The 23,094-nt window shown below is 41.5% G+C and overlaps 1 protein-coding gene across 2 annotated transcripts in view; it reads left to right on the forward strand.

The window, feature by feature from the left end:
- Positions 1–23,094, forward strand: part of LOC112557507 (angiotensin-converting enzyme-like) — a 29,365-nt gene that overhangs the window by 1,170 nt on the left and 5,101 nt on the right. The window contains exons 2-40 of one of the 2 annotated variants that reach the window (XM_025227410.1): positions 1,242–1,379; positions 2,215–2,278; positions 3,080–3,205; positions 3,664–3,810; positions 4,563–4,648; positions 5,625–5,797; positions 6,058–6,182; positions 6,394–6,495; positions 7,184–7,328; positions 7,625–7,723; positions 8,122–8,244; positions 8,488–8,806; positions 9,286–9,447; positions 10,435–10,522; positions 10,786–10,929; positions 11,091–11,282; positions 11,747–11,844; positions 12,076–12,248; positions 12,569–12,693; positions 13,067–13,165; positions 13,964–14,108; positions 14,747–14,845; positions 15,099–15,221; positions 15,431–15,617; positions 16,020–16,151; positions 16,442–16,603; positions 16,816–16,903; positions 17,066–17,209; positions 17,437–17,628; positions 18,250–18,347; positions 18,613–18,785; positions 19,203–19,327; positions 19,650–19,748; positions 20,013–20,157; positions 20,771–20,869; positions 21,030–21,152; positions 21,540–21,840; positions 22,222–22,383; positions 22,959–23,049. In XM_025227410.1, coding sequence (XP_025083195.1) covers positions 1,242–1,379; positions 2,215–2,278; positions 3,080–3,205; positions 3,664–3,810; positions 4,563–4,648; positions 5,625–5,797; positions 6,058–6,182; positions 6,394–6,495; positions 7,184–7,328; positions 7,625–7,723; positions 8,122–8,244; positions 8,488–8,806; positions 9,286–9,447; positions 10,435–10,522; positions 10,786–10,929; positions 11,091–11,282; positions 11,747–11,844; positions 12,076–12,248; positions 12,569–12,693; positions 13,067–13,165; positions 13,964–14,108; positions 14,747–14,845; positions 15,099–15,221; positions 15,431–15,617; positions 16,020–16,151; positions 16,442–16,603; positions 16,816–16,903; positions 17,066–17,209; positions 17,437–17,628; positions 18,250–18,347; positions 18,613–18,785; positions 19,203–19,327; positions 19,650–19,748; positions 20,013–20,157; positions 20,771–20,869; positions 21,030–21,152; positions 21,540–21,840; positions 22,222–22,383; positions 22,959–23,049 — 5,416 coding nt within the window. The remainder of the gene's footprint in view (positions 1–1,241; positions 1,380–2,214; positions 2,279–3,079; positions 3,206–3,663; positions 3,811–4,562; positions 4,649–5,624; positions 5,798–6,057; positions 6,183–6,393; positions 6,496–7,183; positions 7,329–7,624; positions 7,724–8,121; positions 8,245–8,487; positions 8,807–9,285; positions 9,448–10,434; positions 10,523–10,785; positions 10,930–11,090; positions 11,283–11,746; positions 11,845–12,075; positions 12,249–12,568; positions 12,694–13,066; positions 13,166–13,963; positions 14,109–14,746; positions 14,846–15,098; positions 15,222–15,430; positions 15,618–16,019; positions 16,152–16,441; positions 16,604–16,815; positions 16,904–17,065; positions 17,210–17,436; positions 17,629–18,249; positions 18,348–18,612; positions 18,786–19,202; positions 19,328–19,649; positions 19,749–20,012; positions 20,158–20,770; positions 20,870–21,029; positions 21,153–21,539; positions 21,841–22,221; positions 22,384–22,958; positions 23,050–23,094) is intronic. The other variant, XM_025227411.1, reaches the window with a different exon arrangement.

The following is a 23,094-nucleotide window of genomic DNA, read 5'->3' on the forward strand; positions in this document are numbered from 1 at the left end:
ACATCTCACAGCTCACAGTTCACAGCCCACAGCTCCACAGCGGCGGTAATAACATTAATAGCTCTCACAATAAAGCTGTACAGTGTATTTTTTAAAAATATTCTTGCACCTAGAATATAGTGTTGTATGGAGGAACCGTTACCTCGCTACCCAGGTATTTTGACCTCTACAGTTGTTACTGACGTTCGTGAACGGGTTCCTGAAGAGCAAAGGGTAAAGGTCAAAAAAGTCCATCTCTCATTTATTACACGAAATATTCTTGATTGTGAGATTATTTATTTTTATTCTTAGCTCTTTTTCACTACCCTCAATTTTGTTTACGATTTTGTGTCTGCTACAACACTGTCGCGTATGTACGTATGCAAGCCAACGACTTTTGTGAGCGTGCGTGCTCATGTGTTCGTTGTAAGTCTGTAAGGTTTATATTTGACTCACATCTTCGATGTCTAGTGTATATTTCCTAGACAATTTTTTTAGTCTGCCGTAAAATAAGCAGCTGTCGACTTTTATCTACGTGAGACACAACATGTTTTCCGACCATTGTCTACTTTAGTCATAACAAGTGTCGGCGTCTGTGTCGTCTGTGTACACTGATGTACTACTCACTTCCATGTAAACCTCAAGGCTCGCCACGGTGCCACAGGCTGGTCCTTCCTGCTTGTCATAGGAATGCAAACACCACTAACATTACCCCAAAAAAACTTCCCTATGGTCCCGGGTAGTTTACTAATAAAGACCTGCTCCCCCTGCCCGCGCTGTGATGGTGGGTAAGAAATGTCTGCCACTGTTTACATCGGCAAAAGCTTCAATCTCTCAAACAATGGGGTCTGCTTTGCCTGCCTTTATTTTTTCTCCTGAAAGATTCTCTTTGCAGACTTTATTCGTCCTGTTGCACTTTTTAAAGTACTATTGGAGTGGAATTTTTAAAAATTGTTTGGTAGGGTTCAGCGTGAAACAAAGATCTTATTTTCTCAACCCTGAGTGAGTCCTTTTTTTATTCTCGAGATAAACTCCTACAATTATACATCATGCACAGAAAGATACCAAAAAGTAGGCAGACAGTCCTTTCATTCTGATTTTTCATTTTTCATTTTCATTTTGATAGTGCTTTCATTGTTTTTACGTATCTCTTGGTATTCTAGAGATGAGCTGGCATTATTTTTAGCGTGATGGACAGCATCTTTAGCTGTACATCTGCAGACACAAAGTAAATTAGCTTACTCTATCTTGTTTTGGCACAGAACTCCACTGTCTGGTCGTTGTCGACTTTGCTGACGAATTCGACGCAACATCTACAGCCATCAACGAACGACACAACACTCAACAGAGAACTTCAGCTGCTGGAGGTCATTTCAAAACAAAATGTACCACAGAGATTGGTAAGATTCTAGAACCAAACACATCTGGATCCAGGTGTGTACCGCAATGATTGGTATAAACTTCTAGAACCCAATCTTTCCGGATTTTGTGTGTTCTGTGTAATTTAATTTATCGGAGACGTTTATATAGTCATTAGTGCCGACCACACCATGTATTATTTGGTTAACCAAGAAATTTATTTATCTTGTGGAAAGTTGAGATCAAAGCCAGTCAAATATTAAAATTGTACAGACAGTCTAATAAAGTACCACCAGACATCCCTGCGAATTCCTCAGTAAATATTTGTTTAAGGCTTTCTTGTTATCAGCACCCGGGTAGGTAGGTTTCCTTTACTGAAAAAAATTTGGTTAGTAAAGGTCTTCTCTTCTTAAATATTTGGCGACCGAAGTGTCAGGCTTCAAAAAACAAATTTATCTTCCACTGGGTTTATTTGAATTTTCAAAGTTGTGTTCCGTAGATGCGAGATTTGCTCACTGCCGCACTGACAGGTGAAAGGAAATTTATAAAGGTCATGATGTGTGATAATGAAGAGATGACTGTGGGTCGTGCTGGAGAACGAAGTAATTTAAATAGTCAAAATGTTTTCAATCAAGTTGGCCAAGAGACGAGAATACAATTTTCTTTCGGCCTCGTTTTATTTCATCGTTTGTCATCTGTCTGTCTGCGTGGATGTCTATCGTGCTCATGACTATCTTAGCACTATCTGTCGTTTCTTTCACTGCGTATCAATGAGCTCATCCTTCGTCGTGTCTGTGCCCAATGCTGACGTCCTCGTTCATGTCCCTGTCACGCGGTCTGACGTCTGAGTTAACAGCTGTGTTCTGTTTATTGCAGCTGCTGGAACTGCAGATGCTGGGGGAGGTGACAGCTGCAACCCGACATATTCCGGGTATAACAGGCAAGTCGCAAGGTGTCTTCGGGTGCTCAGCTGCTTATGGCTGTGTACAGAGGGTTTATACATGTTGCCGGGAAAACAATTTTCTTTAGAGTTTCAGTATTGCTGTTGTTGACAGTGCCGATGATGGGGGAGAGGTGGTGCATTTTGGAGACTGAAAGTGAACCGATATGTTTTCGATGGCGCAACTTGACAACAAAGCATGGCGGCCTTCTTGCACTACCTGAGAGTTGTATTCTAGAGGGGACTGTGAATAAAAGATTGTTTCGTAAGCCGAAATGTTGAACGGTATCCATCTTTCCATTTCACATACCTTCTCCTGTAATTGTCTGTGTGTGTAGTGATAGCTGCTTTATATACTGAAGGATAATTGTCTAGCCTGATAGGACGTGCGTTCCGGTTTAACAGATAAGGATACCTGATCGGGGTCGGAAACCTTTTACCTGCAAACCAGGAGTTGGAAGCTGAATTATATAAGAAAAAATGGCAAAAATAAGAGGACATGGCTTTGTTCTCAACACACTACTCTGTTGGACCGTCTCCTTGATTGCTACAGCAGAGGGACATAGTCTTAGAGTTATTTTCTTGCTCAGAATGTAACCATGTGCGGGACATCCCTGTACACTTCCCCGCACCATCCGACCTCTCGATCCTCAGCACCAGACACGCTCGTGCCAGTTCAATCATTAGCCGCCACAGGTAATAAGCAAGATAAGATTTCGGTAAGGACCTGCACCGAGCCATTGTAGGACAAAAGATCATCTGTGTCATCAAACGTATAAAAGTTATCGTTCTTCCTGGCAGACGCTGACGTCAGGAGCTCCCAGAAACTTCTGGCTTCCTGGCAAGCGGTGCGCGAGGCCGTCAGCACCAGTCACGTCAGCCAGACTTACCAGGAGTATGTCAAAGCTTCCGACTTCAGCAGCGACGGTACATCTTTGATATTATTCTTTGTTTCTCTATTCGTCTGTTTGTCCGCCTGTTTTTCTGTTCGGCTGACTGGCCTGTTGGTCTCTCTGGCTCCGCATTTTTTGTTCTCTTTGTTATTATTTCCTCAACTGTCTGCTTGTAAGTATGAATGAATGATCGTACACTGCAAGACTTATTTTGACTCTAATTCTAAGCTCTACTCTCACATATTGAGCACGGATCACAGTGACAAAATTTCCTTGGTATGTCGAGGTTTGCCGGTTTGATGAATGTCTGTATGATGTCACGAAGGTACTACATTTGTATCGAGGTTTTTCGGGTTTACATCTATTGTCTGTAGTATTTACTCTGTGCAGTAAATCTGATCTGGAGGTTTATGTATTAAATTACAGTTGTTTCAAGGTTTACAGGTGGAATTGTCATTCGAGATTTACGGTTTAAAGCATGTTTCCGTGCAGACCTCAAGCAGCCCTCGCGCCTCAATGTGACGTCAGAGGCGTCAGCACTGTATCGCCGCCTTCACGCTTACGTCAGACGGGAGCTGAAGCGTATCTACGGTCCTCACCGGTTGCCCGTTACAGGCCACCTGCCTGCGCACTTCGTGGGTATGTGATTGCACCAACAACCCGAGCAGATAATGACTGTTTTATTTATTTATTTGGTTCTCGTTAGAAACAGGAAGCAGTGAAAAATATTATTACCGAATTGAAGGTTGTCGGACTACATTCAGGCACACATTAAGTACAGATCATCTGTCGTGTTGGCGTGCGTTTATTTTCGGAAGCTAACGTCCCTTCAACACGAATACACAGCTCAGCCACCCACGCATCACCTCCACCCACGACTACGACCACACAGCTTCATACAGTTCAGCACAAAAGAACGAAAAATGTCGGCTGAAGATTATACATAATGTCTGATGTCCCACCTTTCCGTCCTCCAATTAGCCTGCAGACGTCTGCCATTCGAGTTTATGTTCGTCTCCGCAGAATTAATGTTCAAAGCGAGGCTCCGACTCCCCGGCACTTGTATTATCTACAATCTCTGGTGATGGAAGGCGCGGGGGCGGATAAGAGAGGGTAGGATAAAGTGGCCTGATGAGTTAAAAATTTAAGTGCAAAACAGATAGGGGATATAAAATTACAGTGTAAGTCAAAGAGTCTCTTTGTTGTCTTTGAGAAACATAGAAAAAAACATTTCATTGCATTTCTTAATTAGTTTTACAAGGTTTAATTTAGTTTTCTTTGCAAACTGCCATTAGAGTTGGCTAGAGGGCTATACAGTGATGTTTAAGTACCCTGATTTATTATCATCATCATCATCCTGATTGTCAGTTTCCCCGTGGTGTCTGCTTTAGATGGAGCTGATGGAGTTACCTGGGAAAGGTATTATCATCTGCTGCGACCTTTTAAAGATGAAGACGAGAACCTGATGCTGGACAAGGTTCAAAACAGTTTGCTAACAATCTTTAATTTCAACACAATTTCGATCCAATCGTCAGGTTGAATTTTTTTTTAAAAAGGGACATTTCATTTAAGACTTGTGTAAGTCAAAGATCTCACCGCTAAACAAATCGATTATTTAAATTTTACTATATTAAGATTCATATAATAAATGTTTTATAAGAAAAATGGATTCCTTTGTAAGCGGGAGGAAGATTTCTTATTAAAACAGAAAAGTACACCGGTGTTGAGACATATAAAACAACAGGCGATAGACAGCACTAAGCCCAGCTAAGCTAAAGGGAAAAAAGATCAAAGTCAAATGAGATCCTACTTAAATTATAAATATTTTTAACATAAAATGTGATTTATCAGCCTCTGAAAATAGTTTCTAGTGAAAAAAGTTAAACTAATATATTTTAGATAATCGACAATGTCTAGTCAGAAATGGAAGAGCTCTACGCAAAGTTAGAAAAAAATTCCTTACAAAAAAAGCATCTGGATGAGAATTCTCACAGAAAATCTTAAAATAATACTTCTTTCAAAAGAAGCGACCAGTCATTAGGTGAAAGACAAAAATCGTGAAAAACTAATTGAAATTAAAATGATTTCTTTAGTGTAAAATTTTAGCTCTCGGCGCAAGAGATAATTTGAATTACAAATTCATGATCCGGACATATAAGAATACTTAAATAGTTCAAAAAAATGTTTTTAAATAAAAGCAAAAAAGGAAGAAGAAAAAAAAAAAAATGAGTACCACACACTGAAAATACCTGCACACAAACACAAACATACGAACGCACGTATACACACGCTCTCACACACACGCACGCACGCAAATATTCAAGCATTTATTTTTTCGTATTTTTATAGTTATATATTGATAATTAGGAGAAAGTTAAAGTGGGTAAAAGACTAGAAATGAGAATGATGAGAGCGAGAGAGAGAGTGAAAAAACCTATTTTTTTCTTCTACAGATTTCGACAGTGGAGGATCTGTTTAGAAGTGAAGACTTCTACACGTCTCTGGGGTTTCCCCGTCTCCCAGACAGTTTCTGGAAGTCATCCATTTTGTCAAAAGCATCTGATAACACCAGCCTCATCGTCTGCCATCCTCCGTCAGCTTGGGATCTTTACAACAACGACTTTAGGTACAAAACCAGGAAAAGGACTTGGTTGTGGCGGCGGAGACGACGACGACGACGACGATGATTATGATGACGATGAAGACGACGACGACGACGATGATAATGAAACCGATAAGAAGCACATTTTACATGAAACTTTATATATATATATCTGTTATTCTGTGTCCCCCGTCAGTTCAATGTTCACACACAATAGATTTTCTTTTAGAACAATCTGAACAATACCTGAATTCGAACTACTTACTATTAGTCCGATGTCGCAGGGTCATCGCTTGCCTAGAGGAAAACAACCCAGACATGCGCACTGCTGTGGAGGTGATGGGTGAAGTATACATGCTTCAAATCAAGAATGGACTTCCGTACACACAAAGAACATCACCATTGGACAGTAAGTAGTGGAGACAATAAAAATACAACAAAATGCTTCTAAAACTATATTTACTGCTGCTGTAAAGTTTGTTTTGTCTTAAACACATTTTAATTACCTTTTTGAGAACGTGGGTACTTGATTTTGTCGACAATCTGAAATATATATATATATGAAATGAAAAGCAGGTAAATAAATGAAATAATTTGAAATAATCTTTTCTTTGAATTAACAGGTGTTACAGACGCCATTAAGGGGGCTCTCTCGCTGGCGTTTTTAACACCTGCGCATCTCGCAAGCCTTAGTAAGACTGCATCAACACTCAGCCAGACAGGTGAGGGGAGGTATGACTGCAAGGTTTGCTACCTTCTAGAAGAAAATGAGAGTACAAATACAATATGTGCTCTGTGCAGTTTGTCATGACATCAGTTGCAGAAGAAACACATTAGTGGCAAACACATATAATGTCAAATAGGTAAATAGATAAGTGAAAGAAGCTAGAAACTTAAAAAAGGCTAAACTGAAAGAATTTGCTCAACTCATCAAGAGTTAAACAACTGTAAAATCCCTTTAAAAAAATCTTCTATAACATGTAAACTATTATAAAACTCGAAAGGGTAACGACGCATCTTGATGATAAAGTAAGGGATAGATATAAGAAAAAAGAAGTAAAAAATAAGCGATGTGTGAAATTCGCAAAAAATGATGTGTGAACATTGTAAATAAAATGATTTCTCAAAGTCACAAATAAAAGATTTTTACCTTTTGTTCTTAAAATTCTGAGAAGGTGAAATATTCCAGGCAGAAAAAGATTGCAAGTTATATCAGTTCTTTCTGGTTCTCCAGTCTAAAAAAAATGTCCAGGAATGTCTTCCAGAATAAACAGCAGGATAGAAGCAACGGGTCTTATGCCAATATAAATTTTCTAAAAACTTGAAAATAAAAATAAGATATAAAAATAAGATCTACTGGTGTAGACGTCTGAAGAAATAGTTGCCTAACCTTTCCCTGACTGCCCACAGAGGTTGAACTCAACTTCCTGCTGCACACTGCCCTGAGTCGTCTCCCTTCGGCAACGTGGCAGTACGTGGTCAACCAATGGCGCACCGCAGTGTTTAGCGAGCAGTTACCTCCCGTCCACTGGGAGGAATACTGGTGGAAACTGAGGTAAGTGTCAACGATTTGCTGACTGGTTTGTTCTGGTCTTCTGCCATGTGTCAGGACTAATAAAATCCTGTAGACCAATGGCCACCGTGTCAGCCACATCGTGAGAGAGAGAGGAAGCACCATGGGTTCCTTCACCAGTATTCCCACAAAAGTACATAAAAGCTCTTACAATTTCAAGACTACGAAGACAAAAATAAGAATTCTGGTATACATGCTAATTTAGAATCATTCTTGATGTTCTCCTGTCAAAGCAGTTCTCTTGTACAACTCGTTCTGTCTGTTCTGTTTGGTCAAAGATGTGAGCATGAAGGCGTGTCACCTCCTGTCACCCTGCAAGACAAGGACAGCAGTGCCTTTACCTCCCCTTCACTGCTTTTGAACGCGCCCTGGATCAGGTGATTTGATTGCTCGAATTTTTCCCAATTCAGTTTTATATCTGTATAAAAAAATATGTGTGTGTGTGTGTGCACGTGCTGTCCCCCCATTCGACCCGTGCCGGTCAAGGGAGGACTGATTGTCTGACTGACTAATGTACATTCGTGTGTATGCGTACCTTTGCTAGTATAAATTCGTGTGCGCATGCGCTTACAGGTAAGTGAGCTTTGCATCTTTTCATGCAGTTATGTGCCCCTGACCGAGAACGAACTCGTACCATACAGTCTTGTGATTCGAGACAGTGTGTTTATCAGTCTGTCATCCCCTTAGCGAACATTTTCACGACACGCGCACCCTTTGATGACTGTTGCTGCTTTTGGTTTATTTTAAAACTATTTTTCATCGATGCAACTGCCAGAGACGAAGAATTGGTCCTGACTCAGTTTCAAGTGCTCCGCGCCTTGTGTCGAGCTGCTAACCACACCGGGCCTCTTGCATCCTGCAACATCCAGGGTTCTCGGGAAGTCGGTGAGCTCATCAGGTATGTCTTGTGTGTCTTCATTACTTGTTAAATGAAAGACACATTTTTTGTTACCTGTCTTGCATCCAGAAAGCCTCTCAGTTGCAAAAACAAACACTTGCCTCCACATCCCATTATGTTCAAGATGGTCTTATGTTTCTTGTAGAGACAAAAATAAATATCTTAGATTGTGGTCATTAAAAGATACTCTTGACCATGTGTTGTTCTTAGTTGTTTTATTTCGTTTGCTACGTTTTGCTACAGAAAAGCTTTTCGGGAAGATTCTACACTGACAGCCTCTGACCGGCTCCGAAATTTGACCGGCAGTAGCACCGGTGACGTCAGCGCCCTCATGGATTTCTTTCGGCCTTTGAACGAGTGGTTGTCCATCACCGTGGACCCCGAGGACACTAAGTGGCTGGCCGTCTGTCCAGATCCAACCTCGGGAAAAGTTCAGAGTGAGGACGCCATGCGAGACTTCCTGCGTCGTCACGAAGACGAGGTCCGGCCACTCATCACGCACCAGATGGAGCTGGAGTGGATCTACAGCACCAACATCACCGACTACAACCAAGAAATGCAGGTGTGTATCTCCCAGGGCTCTTCTCCCCTCTGATCTTTGTGTTTGCACAGTGACTGCACTCAAATCTGAAAACTCAGCCATGGTATTCTGATGCCACCCTTCCGTAATATACTAGGAGTTTCTGTGTATGTCAAGTTTCCCAAATAAAAAAAATATATATATATTTTTTCCCACGTGAACAAGGTTTAAGGTGAAATACATAAGTGATCGTTAGCTTACACGAGAGCATTAAATGAGAGTTGTTGCTCTTATTACTGTGTTTATTATGATCACACCCTTGTACAATTGCATCTCAGAAGTGTTTTAGGATAGGTAGGTGAATGAGTAGAAAGTCATTGAAATAGAACAGAGAATATCTCATGTCATATAAACATACAATGAACAACATAATGAACTATTCTGTGTTCACGGTTGACGAGATATTGGTTAGCGAGCGAAATGTCGCTTCTCCTTTGTGAAACAAGTTGTCATGGTTACAGGTCAACGGCAGCCTCGTGCTGTCCCATTACGCCAAGCGGTACGGGCGAGAAGCGGCCATGTTTGACATCAAAAACATCAAGAACGCCACTTTGTATCGTCTGATGTCTCCCATCGCTGACATCGGCACATACGCGCTGAAAGACGAGGCAAAGCTCAAGAGAGTAAGTTTCTCAGAGAGAGAGAGAGAGAGTGTGTGTTTGTGTGTTTGTGTTTTATGTGAGAGTGATAGGTCAATTTATATGATACAAAAAGGAGGGAAAACTATTTGGTCAAACTTTTAAAACTTTATTCATGTCTGAGAACTGTTGATAAATTGCTGCTGGAGTTTTAACGAGGACTAGCCTGTCCAGCTGTCGCCATTGCAGTCCCACCTTCCACCTCCAACCAAACTCCAACTCCTCCGTCTTCCTTGCCACTCCGCTGTTTTCTCGCTGTAATACCAGGAATTAAGTTGTTTTCTCAGCTGGTAGTTCGGTTTCTTCCTCTCGCCAGCAACATTTGCGAGTTTATGGACGAGTGTATCTTGAGGTAGAAGATACTGCTCCTCTGCAATCAAAAGCGGAGTCGATGGATGGGAGGAGCAGGATGGGAGGTAGACATGGGGAAGGAAAACAACTCGGTCCTGTTGAAGCAGGTGTGCGATAGAGTGCAAACACGCTGCAGTGGAAGGTTGACTCGAACTGAGCATTAGCCACGGTTGTTACTTTCTAAGAGAAACCAGAAGCAGCGATGTGTGACCGATGCCGAGTGCCGCCATGATGAGTGGATTAATTGCTTTGCTCTGATCGCTCTGAGAGACAATTAATGTTTGTGTGTGTGTGTGTGAGTATGTGTGAGAGAGTGTGTGTGTGTGTGTGTGTGTGAGTGTGTGTGTGAGTGTGTGTGTATGTGTGTGAGTGTGTGTGTGAGAGTGTGTGTGTGAGTGTGTGTGTGTGAGTGTGTATGTGTGTGAGTGTGTGTGTGTGAGAGTGTGTGTGTGTGAGTCCTTGCGAGCTCACGCATGGCTTTGTTCGCTCGTGAGAGGATGCGAGCGTATTCCTTTACGTACGTATGTGTATATACGTGTGCTTGATCACGTGTGTTAACGTCTCAAACATGCGTCTAACCTATCTGACCTACACTAAAAATAACCTAACCTCTTCACGCAGTTAAGCGAGGTGATGGCCACCATGCTGGAGATCTACTCTAAGGCGAAGGTTTGCCTGACCCCAGACACCTGCCTGCCCTTAGACCCAGGTAGGTTACCACTTGGTTCTCAACCATTTATTTTTACCTTAACTCGAGTAGTTACACTCCTGTACCACCGTAATAATCTCTTTGTTGTTGACATTAGCGTCCATTATTATTATTATTAATTAAGATGGCGTCTCGTGGTGTTTCGGCTACAATCTACTCCTTGGTCTCGGTAAGCTCACATCGTGCAAACTGAAATTCAATGTTCTTTCTCTTCTCTCTTCTCTCTCGTTGTCCGTTTTGTGCCAGTTCACTTGTGGTTGCAGATGTGTCCGACATCATGGCCAAGAACCGTTCCTATGACGGGCTGGCACATGTCTGGACTTCGTGGAGAGATGCCACGGGGCGCAAAATGAAGGACCTCTACGCCGAGTTCGTGCGGCTGGGCAACGAAGGTGTCCGGACACTCGGTAAGACAAAAGCACTTTTGTTATATCTGTGTGGTCAGAGAAGGTTTCAGATTTCGATTAAAACTAACTAGATACCATATTTTATGCGCAGGAAGTTTTTTTTAAAAAAAAAAACAACAACTGCTATTCCATCTATGTTTAGAAGGTAAATGTCTCTGCAGGTCACACAGACATGGGAGAATACTGGCGATCCTTATACGCAGACGACAACTTTCAGTCTGAGTTAGAGACCTTGCTACATCAGCTGCAGCCCTTGTATCAGCAGCTGCACGCCTACGTACGGAATCGACTTTTGAAATTTTATGGCGACAAGTATTTTCCAGCCACCGGCCACATTCCAGCACACCTGCTCGGTAAGGCAAGAGTGACAAAGCACCGAACCCCTTGCCTAACCTGTCTATACTGTACTTACCTACCTACAGGATTCCTCTAGACAGGCTAACAGACAGACGGTCAAAAGGAAGAAAAGACAAAACAATTATAACAGAACTTGCTGAAGTCCTCGGTCGGCCATTTGGCCACTAGTAAAGTCATAGTCAGCCTGGAACATCAACAGATTGACATCTACCTTCTCAGTTTTGAAATCAAAGACTAAAAGCAGTTCAAGAAAATGAAAGGCATGTAACGTTTGTACTTCATGAAAAATACGAAGATGAAGTAGCATGGTCTCCAGAACCTTACTACTTCCAACATGGCGGCTTAGGGCTTCAGGCAGAGTTGTGTTGTGACAGAGAAGTGAGATGGGTTGAGAGTCCGATTATTAGCTTTGGTGCCTTTATTTTATAAACTGACTGTAAATTTGCTCTGTTGGCTTCAGGTGACATGTGGGCCCAGCAGTGGCACAACATCCTTGACCTCCTCGTGCCGTTTCCAGAGAAAGAGAGCGTTGACGTCACGCGCGAAATGGTTCGCCAGGTGCGATCTGAAGATTAGACAAGAAATAACTTTTCTGTAAACTATTCCCATCACCCCCAGAAACTTATCATTCCATAACTACTCGGTTATGTATGTATAATGTGTTTAAATATATGTTTATGTGTGCATATGTCTTTGTATATTTATTGTAACTATATCTGTTAAAAGACTGGAAATAATCTCATCATCAAGTTCTTTTAACTCGAGTTCTTTTTTCCTCTCATCGTCTAGAACTACACAGCACTTCTAATGTTCAAGACAGCGGAAGAATTCTACACTTCCATTGGTTTGCCTGCGTTACCACAGGAATTCTGGAACAATTCCATGTTTGTGAGGCCACATGATGGCCGGGAGGTGGTGTGCCACGCGTCTGCCTGGGACTTTGTTAACGGCAAGGATTTCAGGTAAAAGAGAACAGTTTTGATTCCAACGAAGATTTGTAGTACATGTAGTAGTAGTAGTAGAAGAAATAATAATAATAATAATAATAATAATAATAATAATAATATGAAAGATTATTGAAAGCTTTGCATAACGCATACTCATACTCGTAAGGAGCATTGCGATTATTGAGAAAACTTGACGAAGATGATAACGATGACGATGATGATGATATGTATGAAGTTAGAAAGAAACCCCCACCGTGAAAGACGAGCTGGAGATGCTCATGATTCAGAGACTTGGTAAACTTCTGTAAAACATAAAATGTCTTGCTCCCCTCCAGAATCAAGATGTGCACGGATGTCACGATGGAGGACCTCATCACCATCCACCATGAGATGGGTCACATCCAGTACTACCTGCTGTACAAAGACCAGCCCTTTGGCTTTCAGGAAGGAGCGAACCCAGGTATTGGTTGATCCTAAGTTCTTGTGTAATTAAGACTTGTGCTAGTCAAGACTAATTACCTTTCTGCATTTTATGTTCAGAACATTTTTCCTTCACCTTTTCTGAAAAAATACTTTAAATAACTTCTAGAGAGTTGAAATAAACAATCAACTTATTGCACGTATATTTAAAATGATCGTGTAAGAAGTTCAGCAATGAGCTTTCAGGAATTGTAATAAATGCAAATGACAGGGAAGTACAAAGTTATATATTTGTAGAAATAAATTTCGTACGATTTTAGTTGGATTGAAATCAATGTAAAAAAATAATTACGGAAACCTTTCCTTTAATCTACATTGATATGATTTCTTCTCCTCCCAACACCGTGGGATAGGTTTCCACGAGGCTATAGGTGATGTCATAGCATTGTCTGTTGCGACCCCTAGTCATCTTCACAAGATTAGACTTCTCTCATCGCCAGAAACGGACAACGGTCAGTTTTCACCCTTGACCTTTTTGCAGCCTTCATGTCAAATAGTTCACACTTTTCTGTCCATACTCATTTCACTCCTATCTCAATTGAAGATTTGTCCCCCACTGAAGCATATTTATAAAGAGTACGTAAGTCTGGATGGTTTCCCTTGGTTGTCATCCAGCCATTAACAATTTAAACATTAAATATTTATATAAAATTGTTATTAAGTAAAGATGAATGAAACAAGTAACCAGATAAATTGTATCTTGTTCTGTAATAAGATAAAGAGAGATAATTAGTGATATTAACGTAATCATTAATAAAGTGCACTGACGTTAGATAACCACGCCTACTGACGTTAGATAGCCACGCCTACTGACGTTAGATAACCACGCCTACTGACGTTCCATAACAACTCCTACTGACGTTAGATAACCACGCCTACTGACGTTAGATAACCACGCCTACTAATGTGGAATTCGAGCGCAGAGACGCCTCCAGCTTTACTAAAGCCTTAATGTCCACTTTCACTATGTTTCCATAACACTTGATGCTTGATCACAGGTGGTTGTGGTGACGACACATATTGACATATTCGACAATGGCACTGGCAGATTAAAAATGCAAAATAAATATTTAATGCCAGTTTAGTAACTTCCGTGACAGCTCAGACACACGCGGCAATATCAGTAATATATTCATTAGTCCTGAGATTTCGGAACTCTCAAGTGATGTCAAAGAAAAAGCAAAACAATTGATAATTGGCAGAGTGTGCAATGTTCTTTAAGCTTGACATGTTGTTTACATTACGTTTAGAAACTGACATCAACTTCCTGTTCAAGACCGCCCTAGAGAAAGTGGCTTTTCTACCATTTGGATATTTGATTGATCAATGGCGATGGAGCGTCTTCTCAGGGGAAACTTCTCCCGACAGTTACAACAGCAAGTGGTGGGAACTCAGGTTTGTGTTCTTTCAGAAATACCCGAGGTAGAAGGTATAATTTATTTTCAAACCACTAAAACGTGCAAACGTCAAAGATGATTTTTTTTTCTGAATTAAACTTCCACATGAATAAAAACAAGACGAAAAAAATAGAGATGTAAACTTTGCACAATATTTAAAAAAAAAACCAATCATCACATTTACTAGCCTCAGATTAATAGAAACCTTTTGACAAGGAGGACACCACAAAAAATGTTAAAGAAACCAGCCAGTAAATTTTACTATTTTCGTCTTAGCGTAATGAACGCTGGGAAATGAAAGGAAAGGACTTATTGCTTATTTACTTAAACATTTTAGAAATGTAGGTTGTAAAAGGAGGGTTCTATGAAGAGTCTGTGTTCTTCACAAAACATTTTAAATCTTGTTCCGCTTACTGCTCCCTTATGCGGTGGTGACAGATGCTTGCTGATAGTGATCAAGATAAGAGGAAGCCTCTGCCGGCTTCATTCTTTCTGAATATTCTAGCCTTTGTCAGGAATGTCTACAGATAATCGAGGATCGAATACATTTAGAGGCTGGTAAGATACACTCAGTTTAAGTAACAAGTTTCACGAGGCAGATGATGGACATTGGATTCCATGTTTACAAAACTGCAGGTGCCAGTTTCAAGGGATCTCGCCGCCTGTGAATAGGTCTGCAGACGACTTCGACCCAGGAGCCAAGTTTCACGTGCCAAATAATATGCCGTACATAAGGTGATTTATCCTCCTCCTCCTCATCATCATCTTCCTCCTCCTCCTCATCATCATCTCGTTTTTCCTACGACGACTACTATTCTTACTACCCCTCAGTCACCACCTGTTGATGCAGGTGCTAGTATTATTGCTGTTCTATTTTTCTTGATGCGTCTACACGCCTCAACACTTTTCCCCCAAACCTCATCTACCACTCAATCATCACGTGACAGCTGAGTAAAGATGGTGATTGCTGTGATTGCTGTGCCGACAGGTATTTTGTCAGCTTCGTCCTGCAGTTCATGTTCCACAAGCGGCTTTGCGAAGAGGCTGGACATAAGGGGCCGCTACATCGCTGCGACATTTATCAGTCCGCAGCAGCCGGCAACCTTTTCAAGTAAGTTGTAATCACACACACAAACTCTCTCTGTCTCTCTCACACACATACATCAGCAGGAAAATTGCCAAACACACACTTACACATTCATTCACAAACACACGCACAAGCTCGTGCAATAAAAGTCACAAGCTTCTTGAAGGCCTCTTCAATAAATAACTCAAGCCACCCAAAGCTCGTGTGACAGTTATGAACCATGTCTGCGGCAGAAATATGCTTCAGAAGGGAAGCTCTCAACCATGGCAAGACATTCTAAGAGACTTCAACGACCAGACCAAGATGAGTGCCACCGCCCTCCTGGAGTATTTCCAGCCTCTGACAGAGTGGCTCGCCATTCAGAACAAGGGACTACCTGTTGGCTGGACACCACAGTGTCCTCCGGGCACAACTGACAAGGTGTGCGTTAATTGTGGAATGCATTGATAGCAATTGAATGATCCAATTTATGATTTACCCCCATTTTTATTATTTTCAGTTATCGTTCGAAAGGGTTAGGTTTGAGTCAATAGTATTGATGTCGCGTGGTGTGGGCGCTTTTATTTTTGATGAAAGTGTTTCTTTTTGAGTCCCTGTGTGCAGCATTGAAAACTATTCACTTGTTTGTTGACAATTGCGTTTTTGGCTTTAGAGGTTTGGGGGAAAAGCAAAGCAGTTTGGGGAGAAGCTTGCACCGTTCTCACAAAAATGTTGTCCTCCAAGAAAATTTCGGTCTCTAACACCTCACTCCCCAACGATCTAATCAAAGAAGATGTTAAGGACGACCCCTTTTTTACAAAATGTGATGGATACGGTCCACAGATTCGGGACATCGGCCTGGCAAGAGGCTGGATTCACCACTACAACACAGAGGCAAAGGTTAAGGTCAGAGAGCTCAACGAGCTGGCCTGGAACTATGATACCAATATCACAGACGACAACCAGAAGAAACAAGTGAGTACACTTGTCCTTTAACTCATTAGAATGTGTCTCTGAACTTAATCAAGTGAAATATTATGAAATAAGCTAGTAAACAATCGTAGTATAAACATAACGTTTGTCACCTCCATGTCTTGAGGCTGGCAAAGCCTCGTCAATAATAAAAATGTTGAATCCTACTTTATTAAGCATTGCGAGCACCTCTCACTGATAAGTAAATAAAAGTTTTATAATGTGAAAAGGTATTCTACCTTCTTGGACGCTTTGTAGCAGACATTTGAATGAGTTGAAAATACTTGCATCAGGATGAGGGTCAGTTTCTATTCGCCAACTGGCAACAAGCCATGGCAGCCGATGCTGAAAGTTTCGACTGGCAAAACTTTGGTGACGACTCCTTGGTACGTCAGTTCCGGTTTGCCAGCGACATAGGTACCTCGGCCATGAAGAACGCCACGAAACTGAAAAGGGTAACTATGGCAACGACGGCCTCCTCCTCCTCCTCATCATCATCATCATCATGCTACTTGAATTGATGAATGAAAGGTTACTATGACAACACTATTTTTGGTGTTGCTTACGTTGCGCACGTGCGACAAAGCTGTGGAATGAAAGACTTTTCTGATGATGAAATAAAAAATAAACAAAATAAAAGTTACTTTGATTTTCTTTCCCCCCAAAGCTCAATGAACTTCAATCATCTCTCGAAGGCATATACGGCAAGGCGAAGGTGTGTGACGATAACAGCAACTGCCTCGATCTGGAGCCCGGTATGTTCATCGCAAGACTTTTATTACAGAATACTTATTGTGACGTTTGTGCTGATGATGACAAACATTGCGACTTGGATGATATTCACTGACTGATTGAACGAATAAAACTTTCTCTCTTCTTCTCTCTGAATTCAATATGCGATGTTGCTTCACTTCCAGGCCTGACGCGGCTGCTACGAGAGTCACGTGACTATGACAAGTTGTTGTGGGCGTGGCAAGGATGGCGTAACGCCACAGGGCCCAAGATGAAGGACGGCTTTGTGGAGCTCGTGGAACTCATGAACGAGGCCGTTAAGCCCCTGGGTACGTCACACGTAACAGTCATTTTTCTTCCTCTGACATCTTTCTTTAAAATGTTAGACAAACGTGAAAAATATAATAAACCAAGCCAAACTTAAATAAGGTTTTGATCAGCATTAAGTGAAATAAAATGGAGGCATAAGCTGACGAAATAGACACAATAAACGTCACTTATTTTTCCTGTGACTGACGTCAGCAAATCTCCTCTGACGTATGTATTGTATTTACAGGGTACGCGGACTCTGGTGCATACTGGCGTTCATCCTACGAGTCGGAAACGCTGGAAAATGACGTCGAACAGCTGCTGACGCAGCTGGCTCCGCTGTACAAGCAGCTGCATGCCTATGTGCGCCGCAAGCTGATGGAGATTTATGGCGAGGACAGGTTTCCGTACTCTGGTCACATCCCAGCTCATTTACTCGGTGAGCCACTCCGTGCATAGAGTCAGGGAATGACAGAGTAAAAGGAATAAAGAAACCCTTACAAAGGCTGCCGTCTATTATAAAGACAACAGCTTTGATGTTAGGGGCACTCAGTGCATTTTGATATTGAGGGCAATGTCGTTAAAAAGAAAGATGTCTATGAGCTTTTGGATGTTTTTATTATTTTCAGCTAATTATTTTCCTAGACAATTGTTGTGATTATTTTTGTTAGCATGAATAGTTTAGTGTTTATTAAGTATAAATTAATAACTAGTCTGATCTCAGTTGTTTTAAATAATATTCAAGTATTTTTAAGACTCAATCGTTTGTGAAGGAATAAACATTTCGGTCACGATGGCTTCTAGTGAGGATAAACTCCAATGAATGTTTTATCCATTAAAGTTTTAGAGATAATTAAAAAATAGATCTCCATTATAAGGAATGATTAAATACATGAAACAATTTCAGTTCATTGAATCCCATATATATGTAATGTTTAAAGTAGGAACCAAAGAAAAAAAAAAGGAAAGAATTTTCACTTTCAATTCTTGAACAATATTTGTAAACCAGCAGCAGTTAATATATTCTTAATTGTAAGCAGGTAAGATATTTTGTCTGCAGGGGACATGTGGGCACAGGAGTGGGGCAGCCTGAACGAACTCTTCAGACCCTTCAAAGACAAGGGTAGGACAGACATAACCCCAGAACTTCTCCGCCAGGTGAGAGCGACTTCATAGTCATCTGCATCTATCGCATCGCCCCCATCGCCCCCTCATAGGATACTCGCTCAAATTGTCGAAATTTCTTCTGCGTAGTATTTTATTTTTTCAATAGAGAGCCACCGGTATCAGAACGGAGAAAATAAAAATGCCCCCCGGGGAACCGTAGTATGTGAACTAGCTGTTGGTGAGGACGGGACAGACGGTGTGATTTGTACAGGCTTTAGCTGTCACAGTCTGGTTTAGTATTGTTGTATTATTACAGGGTTTTACAGTGGAAAGGATGTTTACTTTGGCGGAAGAGTTTTTCGTGTCTCTCGGCCTGGAACCCATGCCACAGTCTTTCTGGCGAGATTCGATGATGGAGAAACCTGATGATGGCAGGGATGTCGTCTGCCACGCGTCTGCCTGGGACTTCGGCGACGGCAAAGACTTCAGGTTCGACAGATGACTAGCTAGATCGTTTAGCGCTGATTGGCTGTCAGCTGAATGAGTGGTTGAATGCGATTGGTTGACTGATTCTCTGGATGTCTTTTCTTACCTGGATTGATGACTGCCTTGCTAGCAAGCTGATCTTCTTAGAAACAAAGTAAGAATACTTGCAACTTACATGGTCAGGGGTTAAAAACTCATAGCTATAAATAGTATTACCATGAGTTCCATGTTTTTTTGGTGTATGTGTGCGTTTGTGCGTTTGTGTGTGTGTGTTAGAACTTTTTGCCATAAGTAACTTTCAATTCGTAATAAACTTTGGTGACTGTTATGCGCACGCACGCAAACACACAAACACCCATCGCCTAGTACACACTCATTCAAATGAACATTATTCTACATGAAGCCTTTGGTGGTCTTCAGGATTAAGATGTGCACGGACATCACGATGGAGGACCTCATCACCATTCACCATGAGATGGGTCACATCCAGTACTACCTGCAATACAAAGATCAACCTTACCTGTTTCAATCGGGCGCTAACAGCGGTCAGTAACATTCATACCAGAAGCTGTTGTCGCTACCGCTCATCGTTTCCTGCGCATCCCTTCCTTTTAGCATCATGTGAATAAGTCAGTAAAATTCTTCGGTTAATAGTCTTACACAAGTTTTGTAACAAGACAAATCAGACAGAAGACATGGGATAACTCTAAGCTCACCGAACCATGGGATAACTCTAAGATAACTCTAAGATAACTCTAAGCTCACTGAAGCACATGCTACCTTGTACAGGTTCATTAGGTTATGGGCAAAAGCAGGTAGTCGCCACGCTAACTACTTGTTGATGGTGTCGCTTCCCACTTTTGACAGGTTTTCACGAAGCCATCGGGGACACCCTGGCCATGTCGGTCGCCACGCCTCGTCACCTACACAAGCTGCAGCTGCTGCCCAGTGCGGATGAAGACGAAGGTCAGTGACCTCTGACTTGATTCAAACATAGCTGAGGGGCTATGAAATTTTCACGAACCATCGTCAAATACAAACATGAAGAGTTCACAATTGTAATAAAATTTTGAAATAGGTAGATTTTTTTAAAAGAATAAAACTTTTCTTATCTGCTTGATGCTGTTGCTGCTGCTGCTGCTGCTGCTGCTGCTGCTGATGATGATGCTGATACTGCTGCTGCTGCTGCTGCTGCTGCTGATGATGATGATGATTATTATTATTATTCAGAAACGACAATCAACTATTTGATGAGCATCGCTCTAGACAAAATCGCGTTTCTGCCATTTGGATACTTGGTCGACCAATGGCGCTGGAGAGTCTTTTCAGGGGAGACAACTCCATCTGAGTACAATGATAAATGGTGGCAACTACGGTAAGAAGCAAGTTTTAAGTCTTGTAAGTATTTTTTTAAGTCTTGTAAGATGATTTCTGTGAGTTTGCTCATGCCTCGTTCACATGTTCCTGGAGGCACAGGCCAGAGAACTGACATAAGGTTGATCAAGACCCAATGAAATGCTAGTTTCGGAAGGATGTGAACGTTTGCTGCTGACCAATGGCTGTGCTTACAGCTTTTTTGAAATTTTTGCTTAACTTCTATAAAATTTTGTAGAGCAGGAGCCGTTGAATTCGAAAGAGAAGTCAATTGTCTATATTTGAAATCCATTTATTGTATGACATCAGTTTTGAGCTAATGAAGAACTGGGTGATCGGGGTTTGGGAAGTGGAATTAGGAGGAAGAGAAAACATTCTAAATACAGATTGAATGAAAGAAATTAACAGGGAGAGAATTCACGGTTATAAAATAAAGTTTCTGAAGACGAAAATATATTGTAAATTGATTCGAAATGAGGGCATGACTTACTTATACATCCGGCAACTGGCACTTCAACCCGTCCACCCATCCATGCATCCGTTTATCCATGAATCATATCGGGAGACTCCAGAACCTATTTATTAACAGAGTGATTTGACTTTCTTGTCCTCAGGTGTAAGTATCAGGGCGTTTCACCTCCTGTTGCCCGCTCGAGTGAGGACTTTGACCCTGGCGCCAAGTACCACGTGGCAGCGAGTGTACCTTACCTCAGGTGAGACCATGCACCTTACCTCAGATGAAACAGTTCGTGGCAGTCACTATGATACAGTTACATAGCTAACACCGAGGCAGCCTTATGTTCACACCAAAGTATCGCCCCAGATAACTTATGCACCGCCTAGTGTTCGTTGCTACAGTTGTTGATGTTGCAGGTACTTTGTGAGCGGTGTACTGCAGTTCCAGTTCTACAAGGCGCTGTGTCAGGCAGCAGGACACACAGGGCCACTGCACACCTGTGATTTCTACGGTTCGCAAGAAGCAGGACAAGCCCTGAGGTAAGTTAACTTTTTACCATCAAAGTACTAATACTTACGTACCTAGGCATCAGGTTGTATCTAAGTATTATTACTTACAATCTAGAAGATTATACGGTAGCTTTATTCAGTTAATTGAATTGATTTTTTTCGAAAAAGAAGAAGCAGAAGACGCTTGCAGAAAAATAAATGTGGATGTCATTAATTCAAAACATTAGTGTTGTAAGTCAACTACAGACGATGATTTTCCCACAATCTGTTTACATGTGACAGCATAAGAATTTTTGGTCGACCAAAATTGACTATTGCAGATCGAAAGACTAGTTTTTGACATTTAAATTGTATTACAGTTTGTCGCACCGTGTGAAGTAGGCTTTATTTTCTTGTTTCTGGTCTTTCCATACTCAGCAAGATGTTGCAGCTCGGCTCATCGCGGCCTTGGCCAGAGGCCTTGGAGATGCTCACTGGCACGCGCCGAATGGACTCTGGGCCCCTGATCGAGTATTTCCAGCCTCTGGTTGATTGGCTGAGCAAAGAGAATGCCGGGTACGAGGAAGGGTGGCGGGAGGAGTGTCCACAGACGGAGCAGGAAGACGCCGGTCGCTGGCTAAAGGAATATGACCGGAAGTTGCAGCAGTACCGGGTGGCGGAAGTGACGTCAGATTGGAATTACGAAACAAACATCACAGAGGAAACCTCCGAACGATCGGTGAGGGGAAGATTTGATTGGATTTAATCGAGAGAGCAGAATCCCACACATGGCCATGAATACACAATGATATATTTATTTATTTGGAAGAAAAGAAAAAAATGTATTTATTTTAAAACACTTTCATCCCTTTCATTCATTGTGGTTTCCAGAGGTTCAAATATTTCAATGGATGAGTCATGATACATGATAATTCTAAAGAAGAATAATCAGATAAAAGCACTAAGAGTTGTCGACTCACGCTAACTTTCCTCCTCCTCTCTGTATTTTAAAGTGAACTGCTATGCTTGCACGTGAGTATACACATATATACGTGAGTGCTAAGAACTCACTGGCGTGCACGTATACTGTTAATCTCCAACGACTTTCATGACTTTCCAGGTGAACGCTTCAACTCAGTTGGCAATATTTCAAAGGGAACAAGCAGCAGAGGTGCAGAGGCGAAACTGGACGAATATTCCTGACGCTTCCATGCGACGTCAGTTCCAGATGCTGACGAACATCGGTCCCAGTGCTCTTAAGGACCAGGCCAAGGTGGAGGAGGTAACCTCGTCTTGCACGCGCTGGTTTTTTTTTTCCAGGCTATTTTTACTGACTTAAAGGAAAATGCAAATGAACTAGTGAGCTGCACATAAATGACAGATACTGACTTAATGGAAATATTTTCGTTTCCAATACCGAATTGTGAAAAAGATCGTTCACTTACAATCGTTTTAAAAAGACTTGACTGTGGTTGTTCTAACGTTTGGATATACACACTATTATGCGTATTGTCATGTCCGTATGTTTATTTTTTCTCCTCTCTATCCCTGATGTCAAGAAAATGTTGAAGAAAATTGGAAAAAAAAAAAAAACGACTGGCCCAGAACAAAGCGTCTTTGGAATAGTTTCAAGGAAACTAATTTATAAACTATTATTTTTTATGATTATAGGTCTGTCGTGTTAATTGTCCTTATCATGAAAAAAATTAAATTGTGCTTTGCAATGGAGACAACAGCATGGAAAGGTGGTTTTTTTGATAATCGGCAATGTCTATGTCATGATCATGAGCAGTGTCTTCCTATATATTATTATATTTATAGATATCAACACACCTCTCTGTGTGTATGTGTGTGTAGATGGAGACGCTTCAATCAAAAATGGAAGGCATCTATGGGGCGGGGAAAGTGTGTCTGGATTCGCCAGATCACTGTCTTTCTCTAGAGCCAGGTGAGTCCCAACAAACATCAAGCAAGAAAAACACACACACACAAG

Source organism: Pomacea canaliculata, linkage group LG2 (genome assembly GCF_003073045.1).
Source record: "Pomacea canaliculata isolate SZHN2017 linkage group LG2, ASM307304v1, whole genome shotgun sequence".
In the NCBI taxonomy this organism is placed as follows: domain Eukaryota; kingdom Metazoa; phylum Mollusca; class Gastropoda; order Architaenioglossa; family Ampullariidae; genus Pomacea; species Pomacea canaliculata.